A 22,485-nucleotide genomic window follows, 5' to 3' on the forward strand; every position below is an offset into this window, starting at 1 on the left:
GGAGGAAGGGCGGGAAATAAATTTAATAAAAATAAGGATCTTGTGTACCTTAAGTATTAAAAAGCTACAGAACTTACATCCTCAACCTGATAGAGTTGATGCCAATAAGAGCTTTCTCCCATTGCAAGTAGCCAGTGCAGGGGAACTCAATTTGCTTTGGTATCACAGTGGCATCAAAGAGTCACTCCCCCTACTCTAATGTGATGGTCCAGGGCCAGGTATCATCCTAAACTAAGATTAAGCAAGATGTGAATTACCCTAGCCTTCTCCAGGGTTTACATGCTCCCCATCCCATTCTTCTTCCCATAAGGCTGTGCGAAGTTCAGAAGCTTTCACTTATACTTTTAGTCAACCACAGCTTGTTTTCTGAAACCCCAACTATGGTTAACATTAACTGTGATTAAACTAAACCAGCTTTGTAAACCACAGTTTGAAGTTGGTCTGTTTTAAACTAACCATAGTTAGTGTTAGCAACAGTTTGATGAGTCCGGTTGATATGACAAATCACAGTTAACCACAAGTGGATTCAAAAGCTTCTAAACCCCTCCTTTAGAGCACCACAGGAGAAAGACAGGATAGGGTCAGCAGCAAGCCCAGGAAGTGGCTAATCTCATTCACATCTTGCTGAACGACAGATTATAGTGACATCCAAATGCAACCATCATGTATTACTGGTGGCCTAATGAACAATTCTGATGCTCTTTTCAGTACCATGCTGAGATAGCATGTAAAGCTATAAAATGCCTTATCAGTCTATATATTTATTTATTAAAGTTGTGAAGTGGTATTAATTCTCATTAACATGCACAGGTGTATTATAACTTATCTGCATTCATACAACCATTAAGAAATATGCTGTCAAATAATAGTGAGCATTTATGTAGCACATTTGAATGTTCAAAACACTTCACATACATTACTTGAATAATTCTGACAACCATCCTGTAATGTGAGTATTATTACCACCACTGGGAAGTGAAGGGGAAGACTGAGAGTGGCTTGCCTCACACTACCTATCAAAGTTATTGCTGGGATGACATTTGAACCAAGAGCATTCTTAGTTCACAGCTCAGTCACTATGCTACATTAGCCTTCCTTCAGTACACTGAATGGTGAATACCAAAAATACATTGCTACCCCTTCATATTCACTGCATTTCCACATTTGTAGGGCAGTTTAACCTCCATTCTCTTCTCTTCCCTCTGAAACTTAGGAGAATCACCATTTTCACTTTCTTCCTCCTCCTTGGTTAAGCTGAAACTATACAATCTCATCAAGAATTTAACAAATTGGAGGAGAGTTAAAAAAGGTAAAATGCACATGATGAAAGCCAAACAACTGGCACTGTGATATCAAATTCTTTTCATAATTGTAATGATTTCAATAAATGTAGAAGCAGAATAGAAAGCACTGTATCCCTTTTGCAGTGGAACACTATTTTATCAAGGCTGTTGAAACATCAGTTTACAGCTGACCTCATGTCAAACTAACAAATTCAGCATGTGTGGTATGCTTGCTAATTTATAGTAAATTTTCTGGTTAAAAATCAATAAATAAAGTGTGGTGACTTATCTCTCATGTTTTCAGATGGAAGTTCAGATGTGAAGCTTTTTTAAAAAATTACTCAGTATGCTACCATGAATTACTGCAGCAAATGTGTAAACTTGGATTCCAGTAGATTTTACAATGATGAGCAGAACAATCCTAACTGGGGCCAGGGAAGATCAGGGCAGCAGAGCCACCACCATATCTGAAGCCCTGCCGGTTACTGTTGGTCACAGCAAAAGGTACATATATGTGTGAGCGGGGGCCATTTCTCTCTTTTCCTGTGCCAGTGCCAGGGGCCCAAGGATCAGGTCCCTTCAGCATCCTGTGGGGCTTTGAATCATGCAGATCCAAAGCCTTTAGCACTCTGGTTTTCTGTTGTCTACTACTGGAGGAAGAACCACCAGTTGTAGTTTACCACCCACTCTGGCCTTTGCTGCAGCAAAATCACCCATCAGCAAGAAGCTTCTCCCCACCAGTGCAGGCTACCAAAGAGGCGATTGCATTCTATCCTCTACCCCCACACCCAGCCTTCAACGCTGGGACTTATAATTGCAGCCTAAGTGCGGGACTTAATATTTAAAAGTTAAGCAAGAATTTACAAGCATCAATAAATAATTTATGAGATTAATTCTGTGGGAACCCAACTCTTAATGAGTTTACTTTGTAATGCCATCCAATTTACAGTCTTAACAGTACAGAATAAAATAAGAATAAAACATCCCAGTCTATTTATACTCTTCCCAAACCTTGATTTTACCTGGAACCTAGTGTTTAAAGTTCAATGTAAATAGTTCTAGCAGAAGTTATTAGCTGTAGTTTTTCTATTGCTTTGCAGCTATTTTTTATGCTGCTATGCTCTGAGGCTATTAAGAGTATACATGTCAAGACATGTTTTGCCTTAAATACAAAACATTAACTCCTGTAAGAGAAAGCAGCCAAGTCCCTCCCATTCCCAGTACTTTTGACCTACATAACTCTCGCCCTACCCACCTACCCCCATCAAATCATTAACGGGAATGCATAGCCCTGTGTAAAATCACCAGTTAATTTCTTCTCCAGGAAATTTATTCCCTAAACTAATGCCAGACAATCCCAGCAAAAAAAGAGCCTATTCAGAATAACACATCTGGAAGATGCAAGCAAATCAGAAAATCATATTTAGGTAACCATTCAAATACAACTTATATTAATGCAAAAGTACTAGACAATCTGAATACTGTAAGAAGCATAGTACAAATCTATTAATGAACCATTTAAAAGGTTCATTAATACTTTACTGTTGAGAGCTTTAGCACCTTAGATTTGTAACCACATCAATCTCACTAGGCAGAATACTTTTTTAAAAATCAGATTCAGTCTACCTAATGAGCATGCATCTGATTTGTATGCAGAAGATCCCAGGACCAATCCTCAGCATCTCCAAGTAAGACTGTGAATGTCCCCAGTCTAAATTTTAGAGAGCTGCTGCCAGTCAGTGTAGACAAGACTGGATTACATGGAGCAATTGATCTGACTTGGTACAAGGCAGCTTCCTGTGTTCCTATGATTGCTGACATTTACCTACCAACGTGAACAAGTTTTGACCCAGAAGGTTAGCAAAATCTCCCAATCCAATATGAGAGCTTGATAACTCATCTAAATTGTTCTATTTTAATATGTTTCTTTGCAACAGATAGCTGCAGCAAAATCCTTAAACCTCACAAGCATTTAAAGTATCTAAGAATCAGGAGAGGTGGGATAGTGAGACAGAAAACAAGATACACCCAAAGGATCCTCATACCATATGGAAAGTACAACTCTTCCTCCTCCCCACCCTCCTCCAGTAACTTTGTCCTTCAAAACGAAAACTGAACAAAACCAGGAATATCATGGTAAGAGATTAATGCCAACTTAGTTCAATATAAACAACCCACTTCCCCTTCTATTTCGCTACTTTTTTGTTTTCTTGGCTTGGCAACAATAACGCCATCTTCTTAAGAGAAGTGCTGGTTACCCTGTGTGGTTTTATTATCTAATGCTCCTCCTCCAAACAACTTCCCCAGCTGTGCAAGCAGCTGGCGCCCTCATTCCCATTCCTGTTACTGTATAAGGCCTTAACACAGTTCATTAAACAAAAAAACCTGCATCCCAGTTATCACCGCCACTTCTCTCTCTGTCTCTCACCGTCTCAGGGTTGTTCTCAAACACCTCCCGGGCTTCTTCCTTGTCGCAGAGCTCCTCCACACACTCTCGCTCCAGATGGCCTTGCTTAGTCTCCTCAAAGATCTGGTAGGCTCGGCGGTGCCTCTGCCGAAGGAACTGTGAAGCCTCCTCTCGGGTTCTGTGGAGCAGCATAGCTGGGGTCCCAAAGAAAGCAGGAAAAGGTGGGAAGAGGAAGCGATTAACATGGGACCATAACAGAAGAGCTGAGCATGAAGGCCGGGGCGGAAACAATGGCACTGTCGCGCATCTCGTAACCAGAGAACTCAGAGAAATTGTCCTCATAAGCTCCGCGGCACAGCCGACATAAAAGTCCTAAATGGAGCTTTCCCGTTCCCTCAACCCCTCCGTCCCAGGGCTCTGCCTCAGTGACTAGGTCCTCCATGGCGTTTCAGTGTATCCGTCTCCTGCCTCAAGTAATCCAAACAATGCCACAGCCAACACGCCCAGAGCGGCGCCGGCGCCACAACGATTCACCTCACCGGGCCATAAACAATGACATCCCTGCGCCCCTTTCCCGCTGAGCGCGCTCGCCCTCAAGAACAATGCTTAGGAGGGAGGGGAGGGAGCGAGTGTGTGCGTCACCCCACCCTTTTTCGGCAAAAGGGTAAAGTCAACCGCTAAAGCCCAGTAGTAGAGGAAGGTCTCAAAAAACAAAAAAGTGATGGGGATGAGACAAAACATAAGCAGCCTTTTTTAAAAAAAACAAACGTATCTATAAACTAGCTTTTCTTGCAACGGAGGACAGGCTCCTTGTGGGGAAAGGCTTTTGGGATGCCCTGACCTTGAGGAGAAAAGGGTAGCCATAGATGCTGCACTGCTCTGTGTGGAGATTTTGATTTTAATATAGATATTAATAATTAAAAGAGAGACTAGGAGAAAGTCGAAGTGGGGTTTCTCTGCCATGAGAAATACTGGAATGGCGGGTGAGAGGTGTTTTCTTCCTCCAGTGAGGGGGAGGAAAAGGCAGCCCCTCGAAGTACTACTCACTCTGAGAGGAGTCTGTAGCCAGCAGGACTAGCAATAGGGCAGCAGCTGGAGCCGGCGGCTGCTGCATGATGCGGCGGCTGCTGAGGCTGGGACTGCGCCCTCTGACTGGCGGAGAGGAGCAGGGCGGTCTGGTGCAGGAGGAGGGAGCGCAGCTACTGTTGGAGGCAGCGAGAATTCTCCCGAGCCCGGCGGGGGAGTCGCTTGTGCAGTTGAGCCAATCAATTGAGAAAGTTTGCACTCGGGCTTTTCAGCTACAGCGACACACCTAATGCTTCCCGCGCCGTCCGCGCAGGATAGCTAAATAGAGAGGATGGAGGGCACAGAGAGAGCGAGGAGGGCAGAAAAGAAGGCTCCAAAGAGTTTGCAGGAGGAACCGAACGACCCGTCGATAAACAGGCTCTCCGGTGCCTGAACCGGCTCAATAGCTCTTGTGTGCGCGCGCGCAAGCGGGGGGCGCGCGTGCCTGAGATTCCTTTAAAGTTATGAAGCCATTGTGTACAAATACATTCCTTCCGGCCTTCAATTTTTTTGTTTAGTTTTGTTTGAAGTGACAACATTACCACATGGACAGCAATTCTCTGTGTGAAATATCATATGATTATTATACACTTATGCAAAGATCATTGCGTATCTATGGGGCATCAATCGTGCACTGAGTAGCTGTGCCCAGTCATAGAAGAATCGCAGCTCTTGTTGAAGAGAGGGAGGAAATACATGCAGGTACAATCACATATGACAATATGTACATAGGACACCTCCAGACAACCAGTTTATTGAGTTTGCAAGAAGCTTACCACTTTGGCTACTTATTGAGCATCCATCCTGATTTGCTTGCAGGAAGGTTGGATGTCATTGTATCCAACCAAGTGTCACCCACCCTACGTTTTTAGAGCATTTTTCTGTTGCTTAACTCAAAAAGTCCAATCTTTTGGGGAAGAGTATTTGTTGTGCAAGAACTCCAAGTCAACTTTAACTGTGCAACCTGAATAGTGATACCTTGAAAGTGCTCATAGATTGCATACTTTTATTTTGAGAATCTATTATTAGCCACCACTTCCCCATGTATGCAGGCTCAGCTCAAGACATTTTGTTGCCTGAGGCAAAAGGCAAGCCCTAACCCTTCCATTCCACATACAGGCACCAACAGACTGATAGCTGCATCTTACTTTAACTCTGGAAATGAAACAGCATGGCTCATTACACCTTGGGGCAGCGATCAGTTTAGGAGGGTGGAGGTCAGGTCAAATGGTACTCACAGCTCTGTCTTCCAGCACTCCGCCACCATTCCCCACCTCCCAGCAATCTGTCACCTGAGACACCCACCTCACTCTGTCTAATGGCATGCATGCCATTTGTACATGTTTTGAAGTAGTTTTGTGAGGGATGTGATGATGCTCCACAACAGAATCTTGTGTTAGAATTGTTAGTTCATCACTTGTTATAGCACTCCTATGGCTCATTGTTGGCAACAATGGCTTTCTTTATTTAAGTGATGATAGGAATGTCTTTTGTAGCTTGGCAAGCATCGCTTCTGAATGTTTGTAACATGGCTGAGAACCGGAAAGAAGAGGGTATTTAATGTCAATACAAGTTGATGCAGCTTTTTAATTTGATTTATTAAGGGAGAAGACCAATTTTCACAAATCACTTTTGAAAATTCCCTTCAGCTAAATTAGAGGAGGAGGGAGGGAGCTGTTTGTATGGTCTGCCACATTTATGGGATATGGGTGCATAGATAATTTGCTTCTTATGCATGCTTTTGGAAAGGGAAAGAAGAAATTTTTATCCTTTTAGTGATATTTCACCTATGAGCAAATCTGCTTAATTGCAAGGCCACCCGGTTCTATGCATTTCTATGCAGTTGCAAATGTATGGATGCTTACTTCAAGTACAACTCAGTGGAACTTGCTTCTAAGTAAATGTCCATGCAATTGGGTTGCATGTCTGTTTCAGAGAGGTTTGGACAATGCTTCCTTCAGTTTATGAAGTCACTGTAATGAATATCTCTAGCTGGCCCAGGCTTGTACTAGGTAAGCCAGAAAGCAACCCAATGAGAATTATGCATTAGCACATACCGTTATTGGCAGACAACAAATTATATAAAATGAAAGATTTTTTTCAGCAGAAGAAAAATATTTGCAACATTTACAGTAACTGCAAATTGGGCAATTCAAGAGAATACAGTGCAGTCTGGGAATGTGTCAAAATATGCTTCAGAAACATTCCAATCTGGAACTTGCAGCTTTAGTTTTCTAATTGTATTTCCTGCCCAGGTGCCAGGAAGTAGGGCATGGTTCTCAAAGACAGGAAATGCTAGCCAGTTTTGTCCCCACAATGTGTGCCTTGGTTAATTCTCAGTGTGATTTCCTCTAATTGGAGGTTGTATAATTCTGTGCACCTAGGAGATGACTATAACTCTTAAAGGAAGCCATTCTGAATTTCAAAGGGTTCTTGAAAGCTCTGCAAATTATTGCTGTGTCTGTACTTCACGTGACCCTTTTTAAATCTGGGAGGGGGGAATTATCTTAGCATGCTTCTAAGCATAGTTATGTGGGAGTAATGTGAGACATTGACACATCATGAATGCAACCCACTTCTCAAAGTCATATTGCAAAAAAGCCTCACTGATATTAATAGTGGTATTGGGAGTACAACCCAAAACAAGAAATTCCAGAGGGTTAGCAGTTACAGCACAAACAACAAAGGGTTTTGTGGCAGCTTAAAGTCTATTTTATCATGGCATAAGCTTATTTATTATTGCTTATTAATGCATAAGCAACTGTAATATGGCACAGTCCATGACAGCTTATGTCATAAAAAACTGTTGGTTTTTAAGGTGCCACCAGACCTTTTGTTGTTGTTGTTGCAGCAATATCAAGAAGATGTAAAAAATTGTTTTCTCTTGCTAACTTTCCCTTCCATCTATGAAAATAGGTTCTGTGATGGGAGATGAGGACCTGCAGAGTTTGGGAGGAAGACTGTGTCACAGCTGTGGGGAATCTCCAGCTGGCAGAGCTAATTAGGCCTGCCACACCTCTCTAGTAGGCCTTGTGAAGTGGTTCTGAAAAAACATCATCCACCTGTCCATCACCTGATGTCAGGTGATGTAGTGGTGAAGCCACGGTGCCCAATTCCAAAGGAAGAATCAGGACTGCAGTGCACTATAAGTGCACTGCTGGTTCTTCCTTTGCACCTGATACTTAAGGCTGTGTACTTACATAACCTTTGAAACACACAGGGATCACTTTTTCACAGTACGCTTGTACATAGAGGTTTGCAGTTGTACACACTGTTTCTGCAGCTACAACTATCCATGTTGTCGGTACACACAAGTGTGTGTGTTTTCATACTCTCCTCATTTGTATTTCTACAGACCTTTTAAAAAAAACAATTTTCAGTCTTTCGAAAGAGAGGGGCTGAAAGCTGGTGAATTGATATACAGGTATATATATTGGTACAGACAGTGCTTTTTTTGGTAAAACGTGTGGTGCCAGTACTCAAACTTTGATAAAAGTGCTGTGGGTGCCAGCACAAAATGGCTGCCTGTGGGAGCAAAAAAGAGGTGCCATTACTCTGTACTGGTGAGTACTGTCCCCAAAAAAGCCCTGGGTATACAGAGGCGGCTAAGTTACTGTACTGCTTCCTATTTTGCCTATTCCATTCATAGACAAGTTAAAACATAGCGATGTGGAGTGGCACAACCCTGCAACATCAGTAGGTCTGCCCCAATAGGAGGTGCCTTGAGACAGCGCTCTCTGTGTACACATGTATGCAGCAAGCTCTTGAGAAGTGAGGATTATAATTGTTCCAGCAGAATGCTTTAGATTAACAAGTAGTGTGAGACAGGGATGACATAAGGATGATGGCAAGTGTCCAGCACCCCAAAACGGCACTTGCATCAAGCACTGCATACACATCATCACAGTTTATGCATGCCCTAAGTTTTAATCACCTGATGGCATGTGATTGACAGGTGGCTGGCCTTCCAGCCGGATCCATTGTCCCATCACTGCTATATTGACCATCCAGACATCCCCTTCCCTCCACAAATGAACAGCATTGTAATAGACAACAGTGCTGGCCATTTGTTTAGCAGGAGAGAAGTGAGGAAAGTACTGCTTATTATAGACTGAGTGATGCATCAGCGCAAAAATGTTTAGGATTAGCTAGATAATAAAAGTTTTTATTTCCTTTTTGCAAAGCCTTGTACCTGCATTGGTTCGGAACATTCTTTATACATGTACTTTCTGGGCAATATGGAATGGAGAATGTGCAATTTTATTAGGAATAACTGCATTTCAAATGCTACTATCATTCCTTTGTGCACTTTGTAGTTTTTCACCTTGGACTGCCTGCCATGTCCCATGAATCAATAATACTTCATTTTGAGATGAGTCAGGAAGCATTGTATTGTATGAATCAGGATTTGACAAAGAGCATTTCATAAGCTATTATGTAAAAAACACTTCCTTTTGTCAGTCCTTGACATCAATTTTATTGGGTGACTTTGAGTTCTGAACATGTTGTATTCACTACTGGTATCCACTCTCTTCATATCATTCATAACTGTATAAAACTTCATCATAGTCGTCTTGGTCATCTTTTTTGTAAAAAAAAGTCCTGCAAATATTTCCACCTTTCTCTGTAGGGAAGGTGCTTCAATGCACTGACTATTTTAATAGATCCTTTAGGTATCTTTTCCAGGAACTACATGGAGCAACTAGAACTCTGCAAGACCTCTACATATAAATACCATATTTTTATATAATGCCATTATAATATCTGTGGTTTTCTTCTCTATCCCTATCCTCTTAATTACTAGATTTGCTTTTATCACTGCCACAGCACATTGGCCAAGTGCCAACATAATGGGAAACAATGGCTTTCCCCTATGTCAGGGGTGGGGAACCTTTTTCAGCATTCCCTCATGAGCAACCTTCTGGAGGCCAGAGGCTGAGTGAGACCAGAGGGAAATGTTGGTGCAGAGGCAAAAGGTGAGTGGAAGAATGGATCTGATTCTTATTTTTTGTACAAAATATTATATTCCAGCCACTCAAAAGTCAGAGGTTTCTAGTTTCCTCTTACAAGCTTCTTTATCAAGGCAAGCAAGAGGCATGATCACAGTTCAGGGACACATTTTAGCCAGGCAAAAGCACATGAGGAGGGTAAGAAGCAGAGCTGGTGAAGGGTATGGCCTGGGGAGAGTCCTGAGAGCCAACTAGAGAAGCCTGGAGATTGCATTTGGCCTCCAGGCCTGAGGTTTGCCATCCTTTCCTATGGGGGCAAGCTGTAGTGAGCCTTATGCGCACCTTTCCATCTCCTTTTCCTTCACATACCAGGGGAGGAGATCCAAAGCATTTACTTCCAGTTTTAAACTATGAAGTCCAAACTGAGGGAAGTGGTTTGTTCAAATCAGGGATTGGGAAAAATTTATCCCAAGGGCCACATACCCTTCTGAGGAGCCTTCTGAGGGCCACATGCCAGTGGTGGGAGAGGCCAGAGGCAAAAGTGAGAGGGGAAAATGAATATAAATATTACTTTTGTACAGTAGGCTAATTTCAAATATACTTACATGCACCTCTCCCTATCCTCCATCCAGGTAAGGGATATAAGGGTTCAGGTAGTCCTTGAAATATCCTAGACCCAAGTTCTTAAGGGCCTTGTAAATTAATAGTTGAATCTTTATGACAAGGGTAGGGAACCTCTAGCTTGTGGGCCAACTCCAGGCCACTCTTATCTGGCTCTCAGGACATACCCCCAGGCTAAGCCCCTTACCAGTTGTGCTTTTGCCTGGTTGGAATGTTTCCAGTTTAGCTGCAATGATGCTGCTTGCTTAACTGGATGGAGAGGTGGTGGTGGTATAGAAACCTCTGGAATGGAGTCTACTGTATAAAGATAAGAATCCCATTTATTGCTCCATTCCCTTTTGCTTCTGGCCCCACCCACCAATGGCATATGGCCTCTGGAACATTGGCCACAAGGGAATGCAGGCACTGGGTTGAAAAATGTCCCACACCCAGGTTTATGGTGCACCTTTCCCAGGTATCAGTACAGATAGAGGATGAGCCAGTACTGTAACTAGCTTTTCATGTGCCCTGTGCAAGGTTTTATTTTGGGGCCCTTTAATTTTTTGGGGGGGAAAATAATAATAAAACAAATATGATATAACAATTGCTTTCATTTCAGCAAATCCATTTCAGGGGCCCCTTCGTCCTGGGCCCTGTGCCTGTGCACCTGTTGCACCTGCCTAGTTATGGCACTGGGATGAGCTGTACATTTTTAAAATTGTAACCAAGCAAATAGACATACCTGAACCACAATTGTGAGGTCTGAAGAGGTTATGATGATGCTTCCCCAGCTGTTGCCATTATCTGTGGATTGTCTGATGTCACAAAAGGACATAGCAGCTGAGCAGATATAAAGGGGAAAGCCTTCTTCTCTTCCCTAACAGAACACAATAGGCAACAGCTGTGACATTCAGCACTGTGCAGTCTCCTTCCACATGGTGGTAAAACAGCATATGGAATGAAGTGTTCATCCAGTGGTGGGATGCTGTGGCACGCTGAGAAGGTAAATTCACTTGCTGAGTGGGATTAAGGCTCGAAGGTGACTAATATCCATGGGTGGAAGCTGGCTGATGTCTGGTGATAGATCTAGCAGAAGCTGGCAGATGTTGGTGGATGGAAGCTGGTACAGCCTGCATTGACAAGCTGGTGGATGCTGTAGGGATGAAGCAGGCTGATGTTTGCAGATGTAAGATAGTTGAAATTCACCTTCAAAAGCCAGTTGACAGAAGCTATGTGAATATTGGTGGATTGAAGCTGGGGCATGTATATGAATGAACAAAGAGTGGCTGAAGAGTGAATGTGTCCATTGGTATTCTTCATGGATGTGAGGCTGACATGCGTCTGTGTGCATGAATGGAAGGCTTTGAATCTGGCCGAGGCAAATGGTATGTGTCTGGGTGCCTTCAGGTGCAGGATGAATGGATGAACCAGCAGATATTCATGGGTGGAAGCCAGTGGGAGTTGGCAGGCTGAAGTTAGGGATGAAGTTGCCAAGCAGAAGCCAATGGAGGTGCCTGAGTGATCCTGTCAGATGGTATCCATCCCATTTGCTGTGCCCTTGTATGACTTTCAGGGATGTCTGAACCCAATAAGGTTTTTCTTGAGATCACCTGTAAAAGTAATGAAGAGAACTGCAGGACTTAAGCAAGCCAGCTTATATGACTTCTAAATAAAGGTCTTTCTCTACATACATCTCTACCTTTAAAGTAGTGTTCATTACACCTTTTCTCCCAAGAACGATAATGGGAGTTCAAACACCCCAGTTATATATTGTGCACCTCCCTGGTATCAGTACATATGAAAGGTGAGCTATACATATTTTTAATAAATCACTGCTGAGTTACCCTCACAATTGTGAGGCCTAGAGAAGATCTGCTGGTGCTTCCCCAGCTGTTGCCATTGGCTACAGACTGCCTGTGATGTCACGAAAGGACATGTTGGCTCAGGGGAAAGAGGCAGTTATTAGCAGGGACGGTGGAGGGGCCAACAGTTCCAGCAGAAGGAGGTGGCTCAGGGGAAGTTGGGGCAAGCAGGGCCAGCTGGAGACACAGAAGGGAAATGAGTGCTGACGCCCTCCTGTCTACTTGAGTTGCCAACATTTTGCTCTCTCAGGGCTCCTGTGCCTGTCTCACATAGTTCAGCTGTCCAATCATGACTGCTTTTGTCACTGAGAATCCAGCACCACCAATAAACTTGTAAGGACCCTCTGGGTTTTGAAAAGCTCTTTTAGCTGACACAAGCCTGCTGGGTCTGGTAAAGTGTTTGTTTCAGGATCACTCACTGTGGGCTTTGAGAAGAAAGAGCCACGGTGCCACTTAGACCATGAAGAGCTAAGTTTGAATCTCACCTCTGCTCCCAGATTCAAGAGAACATCATGGAAAAGGGGAGATGTTATTTCCTCAGCTCTCCCTCCCCCCCATCACATGTGTACAACATCCTCTTCCTCAACTCTTCTATCCAAGATCATTTTAACTGGCAATGTTCAATATTAAGCCTGCTGCCTTCTTCATGGAATCAGGACCCTGCCTTATACTCGATAGGCCCCTGTCCATCTATGTATTATTACCATCATCATAATCATCATTTATTACCTGCCCTTCACCCAAAGGTCCCAGGGCAGGTTACAAAAATGTTAAAATATGACATTAAGAACAATTTAAAACAACCTAAATTCCCAAAATAGGGTGGTTCCTAAAAATACCTCTCAGGTGTCAAAGACCAGGGTAAAGAGGTGCATCTTCAGCATTCGCTTAAAACTGTACAGTGAAGTTGCCAGATGCACTCAGTGGAGAGGGAGTTCCACAACTTAGGGGCTGCCACAGAGAATGCCCTCTCCTGGACCACCACCCCGAGCTTCCAAGGGTGGCAGACCTACCAAAAGAGCCCCTCTGCTTATCTCAACACCCAAGAGAGTCTGTAGGGAAGGAGGCAGTCTTTCAGGTGCAGAAACTAACTAGCAGTCAGTGCAGCCATTTTTAAACGGGTTATATGAGATCTAAAGGGAAACCAGACAGTAATCTGGCTGCTGCATTTTGGACCAGCTGAAGTTTCCAGGTTGTCTTCAAGGGCAGTCCCACATACAGCGCATTGCAATAATCTGATCTAGAAGTTACCAGAGCATGGAGTACTGTGGCCAAGTACCTGTTGAGGTATGCCTGGCGCCAACATTACTATCTTTTCGGCGCCAGGTTAAAACCTTCCTCTTCTCCCAGGCATTTTAACATCTATGTTTTAACTTTTTAACATTTTAATTCAGCATTTAGTATACCAGTATTTTTGTAGTTTAGTATGTTTAAAGTTTTCTTTGTGCTTATTGTATATTGAAGTTTTACTGTTGTGAACCGCCCAGAGAGCTTTGGCTATGGGGCGGTATAGAAATTTAATAAATAAATAAATCTCTGTCCAAAAGCGGCGAAAGCTGGTGAACCAGCCAGAGCTGGAAAAAGGTGCTCCTAGCTACTGAGGCCACCTGAGCCTCCAGTGACAATGTTTGATCCAAGAGTACTCCCAAGCTGTGAACCTGCACCTTCCAGGGGAGTGCAACCCCATCCAGAACAGGCCATCTCCTCACCTCCCTGACATGACACCTCCAGACACATAACACCTCTGTCTTTTCAGGATTCAGCCTCAATTTATTGACCCACATCCAGCCCATCACAGCCTCCAAGCACCAGTCCAGCATCTCAACTGCCTCTCCTAATTCAGATGGAGCAGAGAGAGTTGAGTGTCAACTGCATATGATGACACCTCACTCCAATCCTGATGTAAGCTCCTAGCGGCTTCATATAGATGTTAAATAGTATGGGGAACAAGATGGAACTCTGCAGAATACCACAGGACAACTCTCATGGTGCCAAACAGTAATCTCCCATAACTACTTTTGGAAGCAGCCGTGGAGGTATGAGTGGAATCACTGAAGCACAGTGCCCTCAAGCCCCACCTCCCTGAGACACTCCAGAAGGATACGGTGGTCAGCAGTATCAAAAGCTACCAAGAGATCAAGGGAAACGAGCAGGGTCACACTCCCCCTATCTCTCTCCCAACAAATATCATCAACCAGGGCAACCAAGGCAGTTTCAGTTCCATGGACAGGCCTGAAGCCAGACTGGAATGGATCCAAGTAATCAGTTTCCTTCAGGCATACTTGAAGCTGGGCTGCCACCACCTTCTTCAGCACCTTGCCCTAAAAGGGGATATTGGGCAATAAACAACTAACTCTTTGGGCAATAAACAATAAACACTTCTGGGTCCAGGGTAGGGATGGGATGTGTTGGCTGGTGAGGCTTTGAAAGCAATCTGTCAACCTAACAAACAGTATAAATTTGACTCTGTTCTTTACCTGCTACCTGCTGCTTTTACCTGTCTTTTTCTCCTCTCCAAAAATAGATATTAATATTTTCTTTCAAAATATTGATATTTTAATACAAAAGAAAATATCATTTTTAAAAACTGAAAAAATATTGATAATTTGAAAGGAAGTATTGAAAAAGGAAAGGAAAGCAGTTCTGCCATCTTCTCATCCACTGCAAGTCTGTGTCCAAGGCTGGTCAGTTTTCACCTTAACAAGCAGAGACCTGTTTTCTTTTTGGAAAGGAAAGGAAAGGAAAGGAAGAAAGCAGCTTCCAGTGCCCCCTCCCCGTTCTCAGCACATCTTTAATGTGGGCGGGACTTGGCTTGCTTTCTTCTGCTTGGAGTTTGGATTATTTGACTAGAGGGGGTGACACAGAGAGCGCTGTACTGTGCTGTGAGTAAAATAAAAGAACAATGTATTTGAGGGAAGGTTCAAGGGGAAAAAATCTGGTGTTGGGGGAAAGCCGCTAAAGTTTGGAGCAAACAGGATCACTCCGCAAATTTGGAGAATATGCGGACCATTAAAACATCTGGTGCTAAATAGGACTTCCCAGGAGGATCGCTCCGCCTGTGCTGCCTCTGGGACGGGCTCCCGTCTTGGTGGAAACTTTTTCAGTTTTAAAACCAGTCAGAAGGGCTTTTTGACTGGGGAAAATTTCTTCCGGATAAGGAAGAAACGTAGAGATTTTCCACAGAGCTTTGTTGTGTTTGTTGGAGGCTGGAATTCTGTGAAAGAAGGTCTTCCAGCAGCTCGGACGGAGCTAGGATTTCCAACCAGCTCAACTGATTAAGTGAGCCGTTTTTTTTTCTTCAAAGAAAAACAGATTAACAGGCAAGCATTCTCCTGTCTTTGCTCATTATTTTGTTATCAATACAGCTAAAGAGATTTGTCAAAGAACCAGCAATTAAGAAATCCTGGGTGAGTCATAGCTTTCTCTTTTATTCACGGAGCTAAGGGGAAGAAAATAGAAATAGTTTATCTTTATTTTTATTGCAAAAAGCTGGCATGGAATTCAGCATTATAAAGATTACAAACGGCTGAGGGGTTTCTAATTTAAAGAGAATTTTTTTTTTGATTTATAAGACTTTTGAGTAATATATGTCTGGGACTATTTTCCGGTTTACTTTTTTTTTTTGACGAATCTGCTCATTCTTCCTGCTACTAATTATTTGGATGCTGTGAATTAAAGTTGTTTTGGCACTTTTGGACATACAAGAGATAAGGCAGTTCATCTTGTCTAGAGGGTGACGTCAGCTGGCTTGAAAGATTAACTCCTTTGTAACTGGATAAAGAAATAAACTGTTCTTTGCTTGGGACATTGGAAATTGAAGGGATTGTGTGTTTTTTTGGTTCTAAGAATGACAATCAAGAAGGTGGTTGAGATCATGGATGTACAAGAAGGGACTTTCTCTTTAGATATGTTTCAGAAAATAATGAATGAGATTAAGCTAACAAAACAAGAACTCAGACATAACAGACAAGTGATGATAAGTGAATTTGGCGAAATGAGACAGAAGCTGAAAGAAATTCAGGATTCTATGAGAAAGGAGAACAAATATAAATTTGGAAAATTAAAAAAGGATGAAAGAAAAATTAAAGGGAAGGTTCAAGCCCTGGAGATTGGATTAAATATGGTCTTGGAAAAAGATTTGGATTTCCTGGCTGTGATGGATCCTGGAGACAAATATTACTGTTTGGAATTCAGCGCTGTCCCTGAAGGAATTGGAGAAGAGATTGCAGATAAAGATATCATCAGTTCAAAAAAATTCATGGACTGGAAGGATTTGATGGAACTTGAAATGGAGAAAGTTTACAGAATTAATTCCTGTTTTGTGACAATGAAAAACCCTTCAAGAGATGTGCTAGTGCATTCTGTAAAAAAGAGGAACAGAGATGCGGTTCTGCAACAATACTTCAGTGATACGTTCGGAAATGATGGCAAGAAAATATTTGTGATGAAGGAAATCCCTATCAGACTCTTATTATATGACTATGACAGCAAGATTATTGGGTGCGTAAAGATGGAAGATGGAATCAACACGGATAAAGGAAGAAGAGCTATTTGAAATTACTGGATTTAATAGACTTGAAGAGTTGGATTAATTGACATGTCTATCTAGAAAAAAATTGATGGACATATATCTCAAGGATTGGAAACTTCTCTTTGACTTTTTGTAGAAGAATAAAATGATATGATGTTAATGAGATTTGATACCAACTAAGATAACTGCTGGAGGAAGGTGATTTTATAATTTATCAAGAGACAGGTTTGTTATATATTATAGACCTATAGCTGAACTACGACAAATCGGAAGTCAATAGTTTTTCTGTTTGTTTGTTTGTTTCTTTTTATTGTGTTAGTTTTGATTTGTGTTTTTCTTTTTGTATTGTCTTGATTTTGAAAATTTGAATAAAAATTAATTGGAAAAAAAAACATCTGGTGCTAAATCCAAATTCAGCAGAAATCCCGCCCATCCCTAGTCCAGGGTGTCTTTTGAAGAAGGCAAATAGTTCCTTCTCCTCCAATGAAGCATTAATCATTCCCTAGACCCACCCAGTGAACCCCCTATGGCTAGCTCTCAGAAGCCAAGATGGGCATGGGTCAAGGGGGCAGGTAGTTGACTGCACTTCTTCCAGCAGATTGTCCATATCCTCAGGCTGCAGTAATTTGGATCAGTTACAATTACTGGATCAGTTTGGATGGAACAGACAGTACTTCAGACACCCCCATTAGACTTGCTCAAAATGTGGCATCCAACTCTGAATCTGAGCAATCTTGTCCCTAAAGTGCCTCCCAAAGTTGTTATAATAGGCCTCTGAGGATGTCAGAGTAACGCTGTCTTGGTTAGATGACAAGAGCCCATTCACCACTTTGATCTCTGCTGTCGAGCTACTTGCTTACACAATGATGAAGAAGTAAGCTTTCTTTGCCGCTGCCACCACTACGTGGTAGGCACAATGGTGCAACCTTACCAGCGATTAGGTTCAGACCAAGATTTATACCATCTGTGCTCTATCCACCGACCCTTCTGTTTCATCTCATGCAGTTCATGTAGTGCCAAGTGCCATGGTGCCCTCAAACTCCTACCAAGTCCCATCAGACTCTCTATCCTCCCCTCCCCGCCTCCCATGTGTGAATCAAAGTCTAAACATGAAGCTGTCCCAGTCTCTTTTTGCTAGTTGCCCACATTGTCTGCTGAAGCCTTCCTCTTCCTGCATTACTGATGTACTCTACCACTGAGCTCGGGCTATTCCCCTTGATGCATAGCATGAACTCTCTAAGCTCCTCACCAAAAGCATAGGACAATGCAATGCCACCACAGGATGGAAGAATCACTTCAAACCTCTCAGTGGCTGAGCCAGGGAAGTTTCACTGAACCTTTGCAGCTCTGGCTGTTGTCACATTATAGAAGACCTCATTCCAGGACTTGGTGACTTCAGTAAGTGCTGGCATCTGAGCAAGACAGGGTTGAGGGCTTCCTCATCCTAAGCAAGGGATTCTGGTTCCAGTGAGCAGGTCATCCTGCAGAAGAAAGCCTTAACCCCCCGCCACAACTTTAAGAAGCCAAAACCTCAAGTGGGGAAGAGTTCCAGTGGCCAGAGTGGTTTAACAGTCAGCCCCTCTTCCCAGAGAATTCTGGGAGTGGTTCTGTGAGGGGAACAGGGCATCTCTTAACAACTCTCCTAACAGCACTCTTCTCAAACTACACTTCCCAGGATTCTTTGGGGGAAGCCAGGAGTGTTTAAAGTGGAATAAATGTCTGCTGTGGATGTGGCCAGGGACAGCTTTGGTTCAAATTTCGGTAGGAGGCTACACGTGTCTGCTGTAGAATAAAACGGTGGGGAAAATGGAAATGGACTGCCTTCGATTCTGACTTATGGCGACCCTATGAATAGGGTTTTCATGGTAAGCAGTATTTAGAGGGGGTTTACCACTGCCTTCCTCTGAGGCCGAGAGGCAGTGACTGGCCCAAAGTCACCCAGTGAGCTTCATGGCTGTGTGGGAATTCGAACCCTGGTCTCCCAGGTTGTAATCCAAAACCTTAAACACTATTCACCAATAGGCAAAAAAAACCTTGCGGTTTGAGAACACATCTATAGCCCACAGATATTTCTATCAAATCCATATGCTCAGAGGCACATTACCAAATTCTTCCAAGCTACACAGGAAGTGGATTGGACTGTGAAAGACCAACCCAAATTGTGTTTGCATTTTGACAAATTTGTAGGACAGTCCAATATCTCAGAGAGGAGGTCAGGTCTCCTGCTCCCCTAGTGCATTCACTATAGCTGCCCAATTTCCCTGCTTTTTCAAGGTTGATAGAAACATCTGTTGGCTATAGGTATGTTCTTAAACTGTACAGTTATTTTTTACCTATTAGTGAATATCAATATAGGGAAGTATCATGACCTCCAATCATCACCTGACCTTGTTGGGCCATCTACGTTCCCATGGAGTCACATCACCTGAATATTATGGACTATATTTTTGGTCAAAGCTGAGCTGCTGGCCAGGTCTTTCTTTAGGGCAACACACACCAAAAGCCCCACTCACAGGAATCTGATAGTAAACCCATGAGAAAAGGAAGCAATGGAGGCTGGTCCATTAGGGTGAATGCGGCTCTGCTGCCCTGCCAGTCTGCTCTCAGCCAGCCTCCATCTGCTTGACTTCTTACTTACATCCAGTCCAAGGACTGGCACTGCCTATCACATTCCTCCTCCTTTGTTTCTGTGTTCCCCTTGTAGAACTCAGCAGGGGGGAGAATGTGGACAAAACTAGAATTAGTTAGCTTGGCCTACTGTTGGGCTCTTTGCCTTCGGCACCACCAGCCCCAGAGGTCAGCAGCCACCAGTGCAGGCAAACAAGAGGCATTATCAGAGTTCAAGGGGATATTCCAGCCAGACCAAAAAAAAAAAAGTAAGGAGGGTGTGACCGGGGAGGGCTGTGGCCTGGGGAGAATACTGAGGGCCAGGTAGAGACGTTTGAAGGGCTACATTTGACCCTTGGGTCTGAGGTTCCCTATCTTTTGCTTAGATTGTGGTTTTACAATAAGCTAGGATCTCAAACCATGGCTTGTTCTCAATAACCTAGGTGTCTCTCTGTCCTCCCTTCCCTACTGATTGTGTCACATACTGAGCGGGGGGGGGATTTCCAGGGTAAGGGCTATTACAGTCTTTTTGTTGTATCCCTCATCAGTCATTCTCCTTTATCAGGCAGAACCATAGCAATCAGCGGCATCACTAGCGGGAGTGCAGGGGGGTGCGGACCTCCGGCGCGCGCCCTCCCAGGTGCATGGATGGGGTGGCTGGCCTTGCGTGCACGTGTACACACACGCACTCAACACGCGCTCCAGGGTGGTGGTGGAAGGCCCATCCCAGCTTCACCGCCAGCAAGCGGGCACCTGCTGTCAGTCTCACCCACCCGCCTCCGAGGAGGAGTTGGCTGTGCCGACCCGGAGTGCTTCTTGGCTCCTTTGCTGGCCAATGGTGTGGGGCGGGGCGGCTCTGGGTGTCACCCCCCTCAGGGTGTCACCCGGGTGCGGTCCGCACCCTCCGCACCCCGGTAGTGACACCCCTGATAGCAATGTATCTATTCATGTTAACATAAAGTAGGGTTGCCAGGCTCAGGGCCTGAGAATGATTCTGTATCTTTAAGAGAAGAGAACATTCAGCCAAGTGCAGGTTTTCTTGCAACACTGTAATGGGAAAAACCACAAGGTGAAATTCTCCCTCCCCCTGCACAACTGTTAAAGATACAGAAGGGTTGTGCAGGGGGAAGGGAAACTTCACCTTGTGGTTTTTCCCATTGCAGTGTTGCAAGAAAACCTGTACTGGCTGAATTTTCTCAAAGATACAGAATCGTTCTCAGGCTCTGAGCCTAGCAACCCTACCATAAAGGAATATACAGTTAAAGCACATTTAAAGCTCATTTCCTCCCCCCCAAATCCTGGGATCTTAAATAGCTAGAAATGGGACAATTTTAATAAATGCTTGTCATTTGCATCCATAAAAGAACAAAATGAGTCAGGGTGACAATAGGATGGCATGATGGTTGTTGTTTTCCCACTTTTGTTTAATTTTGTGGGTTTCTATAAAAGCACAGTGTAGGCTTATCAGCAAGAATTATGTTTGTTATCAATTTCAAATAGGAAGGGAGAATAATACATGGCATTTATCCTTGTTGAACAAGGACTTTTACAAGAAACATTGTGAAATTATTGCACTAGATTCAAAAGGCAATTAGGCCTTGTGTTTTTCTGCAGTAATAAAATATGTGCTCAGACCAAACTGAAGAAAGTGGAATGTTGGCTAAGTAAGCCATTTTTGTTCAGTTTTCCTTAAGTGACCTTACCAGCAAATAGGTTTGTTTTTTAATAACAAGCAATTTGCTCAGCAAAAAACAGAACTAATGAGAGAATTTGTAGCATGCCTGCTGCAACCAAACTTCACCCCCTGCATTGCTTCAATTTGCTGTCACAGGTAAGATGAATTTAAGCTACAGTTAGGGTGCATGAGCAAACTTTTCAGAGTGAAATTAAAGCTACTATTCTATAACCACTTACCTGGAAGTAAGCCTGACTGAATACAATGGAACTTACTTCTGAGTAGACATGTGGAGGATCACAGTGCTATAAAGAGGAAAGTGAGAGATGCAGAACAGCATTGTGCTTTTATGATATCTTTCTTCACCCAAATTTTAAGGATGATTTTTATTGGGAAACTGGTTCCCTTCCCACATACGTAGACTCAAAGAAATAAATGTGCAGAAGCTTTATTTTGATTTTGTAATATCAGTGAGTAATTGTATGGACAAAGATAGTTCTATTTGTGCATAGCTGCCAAATAAAAGTGTTATTGTGGTACAAATTCTAGACATACAATGCACAGACCCTCTAAGAATTACATTTGTGTTTATGGTCTCCTTTACGTTGTTCCTGGAAAATGGAAAGAGACAGTAATAGGTTGGCTGAGTTGCCTTGTTATTGTTATACATAAATGGAGAAATTGTGTACAATTAAAATGACAACTCCCCCAAACCTTGCCACCCCATACATGTATTGCAGCACCAAAAGAAGAAAAATTAAAGAGGGAAGGGGACAGACCAAGCATCAGTGGGGGGTCCTGCCACAGTTGCTGAGCCTTGACAGATACCCAAGTGTACCACATGCTAACTCCAGGCCTCCATGCTAGTCCTCCCTCAACCAGTTACAATAAAACAGTTGTAAAGTGAGGCTGCAAATCTATTCTGAAATTCTCTTACCTGACCCCAAACTGCAGTACATGAAAGAAGTTGGGTAAGAATGAAACTATGATGTCATGGCAAATGTAGCAATGAGCTACTTTAGAGAGACCCCTTTTAGAAGCTTTTGAAAGTCCTCTTAGTTTTAAAGGGGGTGTTCCATGTGGCAAGGGGAGGGGAAACAGCTGTTCAAAATACAAGATCACCACCACCTAGCAGAAAAGTCTTCACAGTTATGGACAGTGTTAAATATCTCTGCTTCTTTCTACCAACTTTTGAAAACTTTTTGATTTCCATGTTTGGTGGGCACCCTCAATTATATGTTCCTTTGTGAAATTTAACATAAAAAACAAAATTCATGTTTTCTCTCTTCACTCTGTTCACAGTGACTATGGAACAGGAATTAAAAATGCAGAAGTGAGTTGTTAAGCTGAAGCAACTGTTCTGTCTCTAAAAGGCAAGCAAACATGTTCAGGTGGTCATCATGTCCTAAAAAAGGCAATTGAAAAATATCACACAGCTTGGGACAATCTATTGCTGTGAAAGCTTGATTACTATGTCTTTACAAAAATGCTGAAGAACTACAGCAT

The 22,485-nt window shown here is 43.1% G+C and overlaps 1 protein-coding gene across 4 annotated transcripts in view; it reads right to left on the minus strand.

The window, feature by feature from the left end:
- GAS6 (growth arrest specific 6) overlaps positions 1–22,011 on the minus strand; it is an 84,690-nt gene extending 62,679 nt beyond the window's left edge. For 2 of the 4 annotated variants that reach the window (XM_061626722.1, XM_061626725.1), the window contains exons 1-2: positions 4,738–5,165; positions 3,712–3,884 (exon numbers count right to left, since the gene is read on the minus strand). In XM_061626722.1, coding sequence (XP_061482706.1) covers positions 3,712–3,884; positions 4,738–4,804 — 240 coding nt within the window. In that variant the 5' untranslated portion in view covers positions 4,805–5,165. Of the gene's footprint in view, positions 1–3,711; positions 3,885–4,737; positions 5,167–11,046; positions 11,915–21,916 lie in introns of those variants that run through there. The other 2 variants (XM_061626724.1, XM_061626723.1) reach the window with 2 other exon arrangements.
- Positions 22,012–22,485: the final 474 nt, after the last annotated feature.

The sequence above is a fragment of the Rhineura floridana genome, chromosome 5 (assembly GCF_030035675.1).
Source record: "Rhineura floridana isolate rRhiFlo1 chromosome 5, rRhiFlo1.hap2, whole genome shotgun sequence".
NCBI lineage: Eukaryota > Metazoa > Chordata > Lepidosauria > Squamata > Rhineuridae > Rhineura > Rhineura floridana.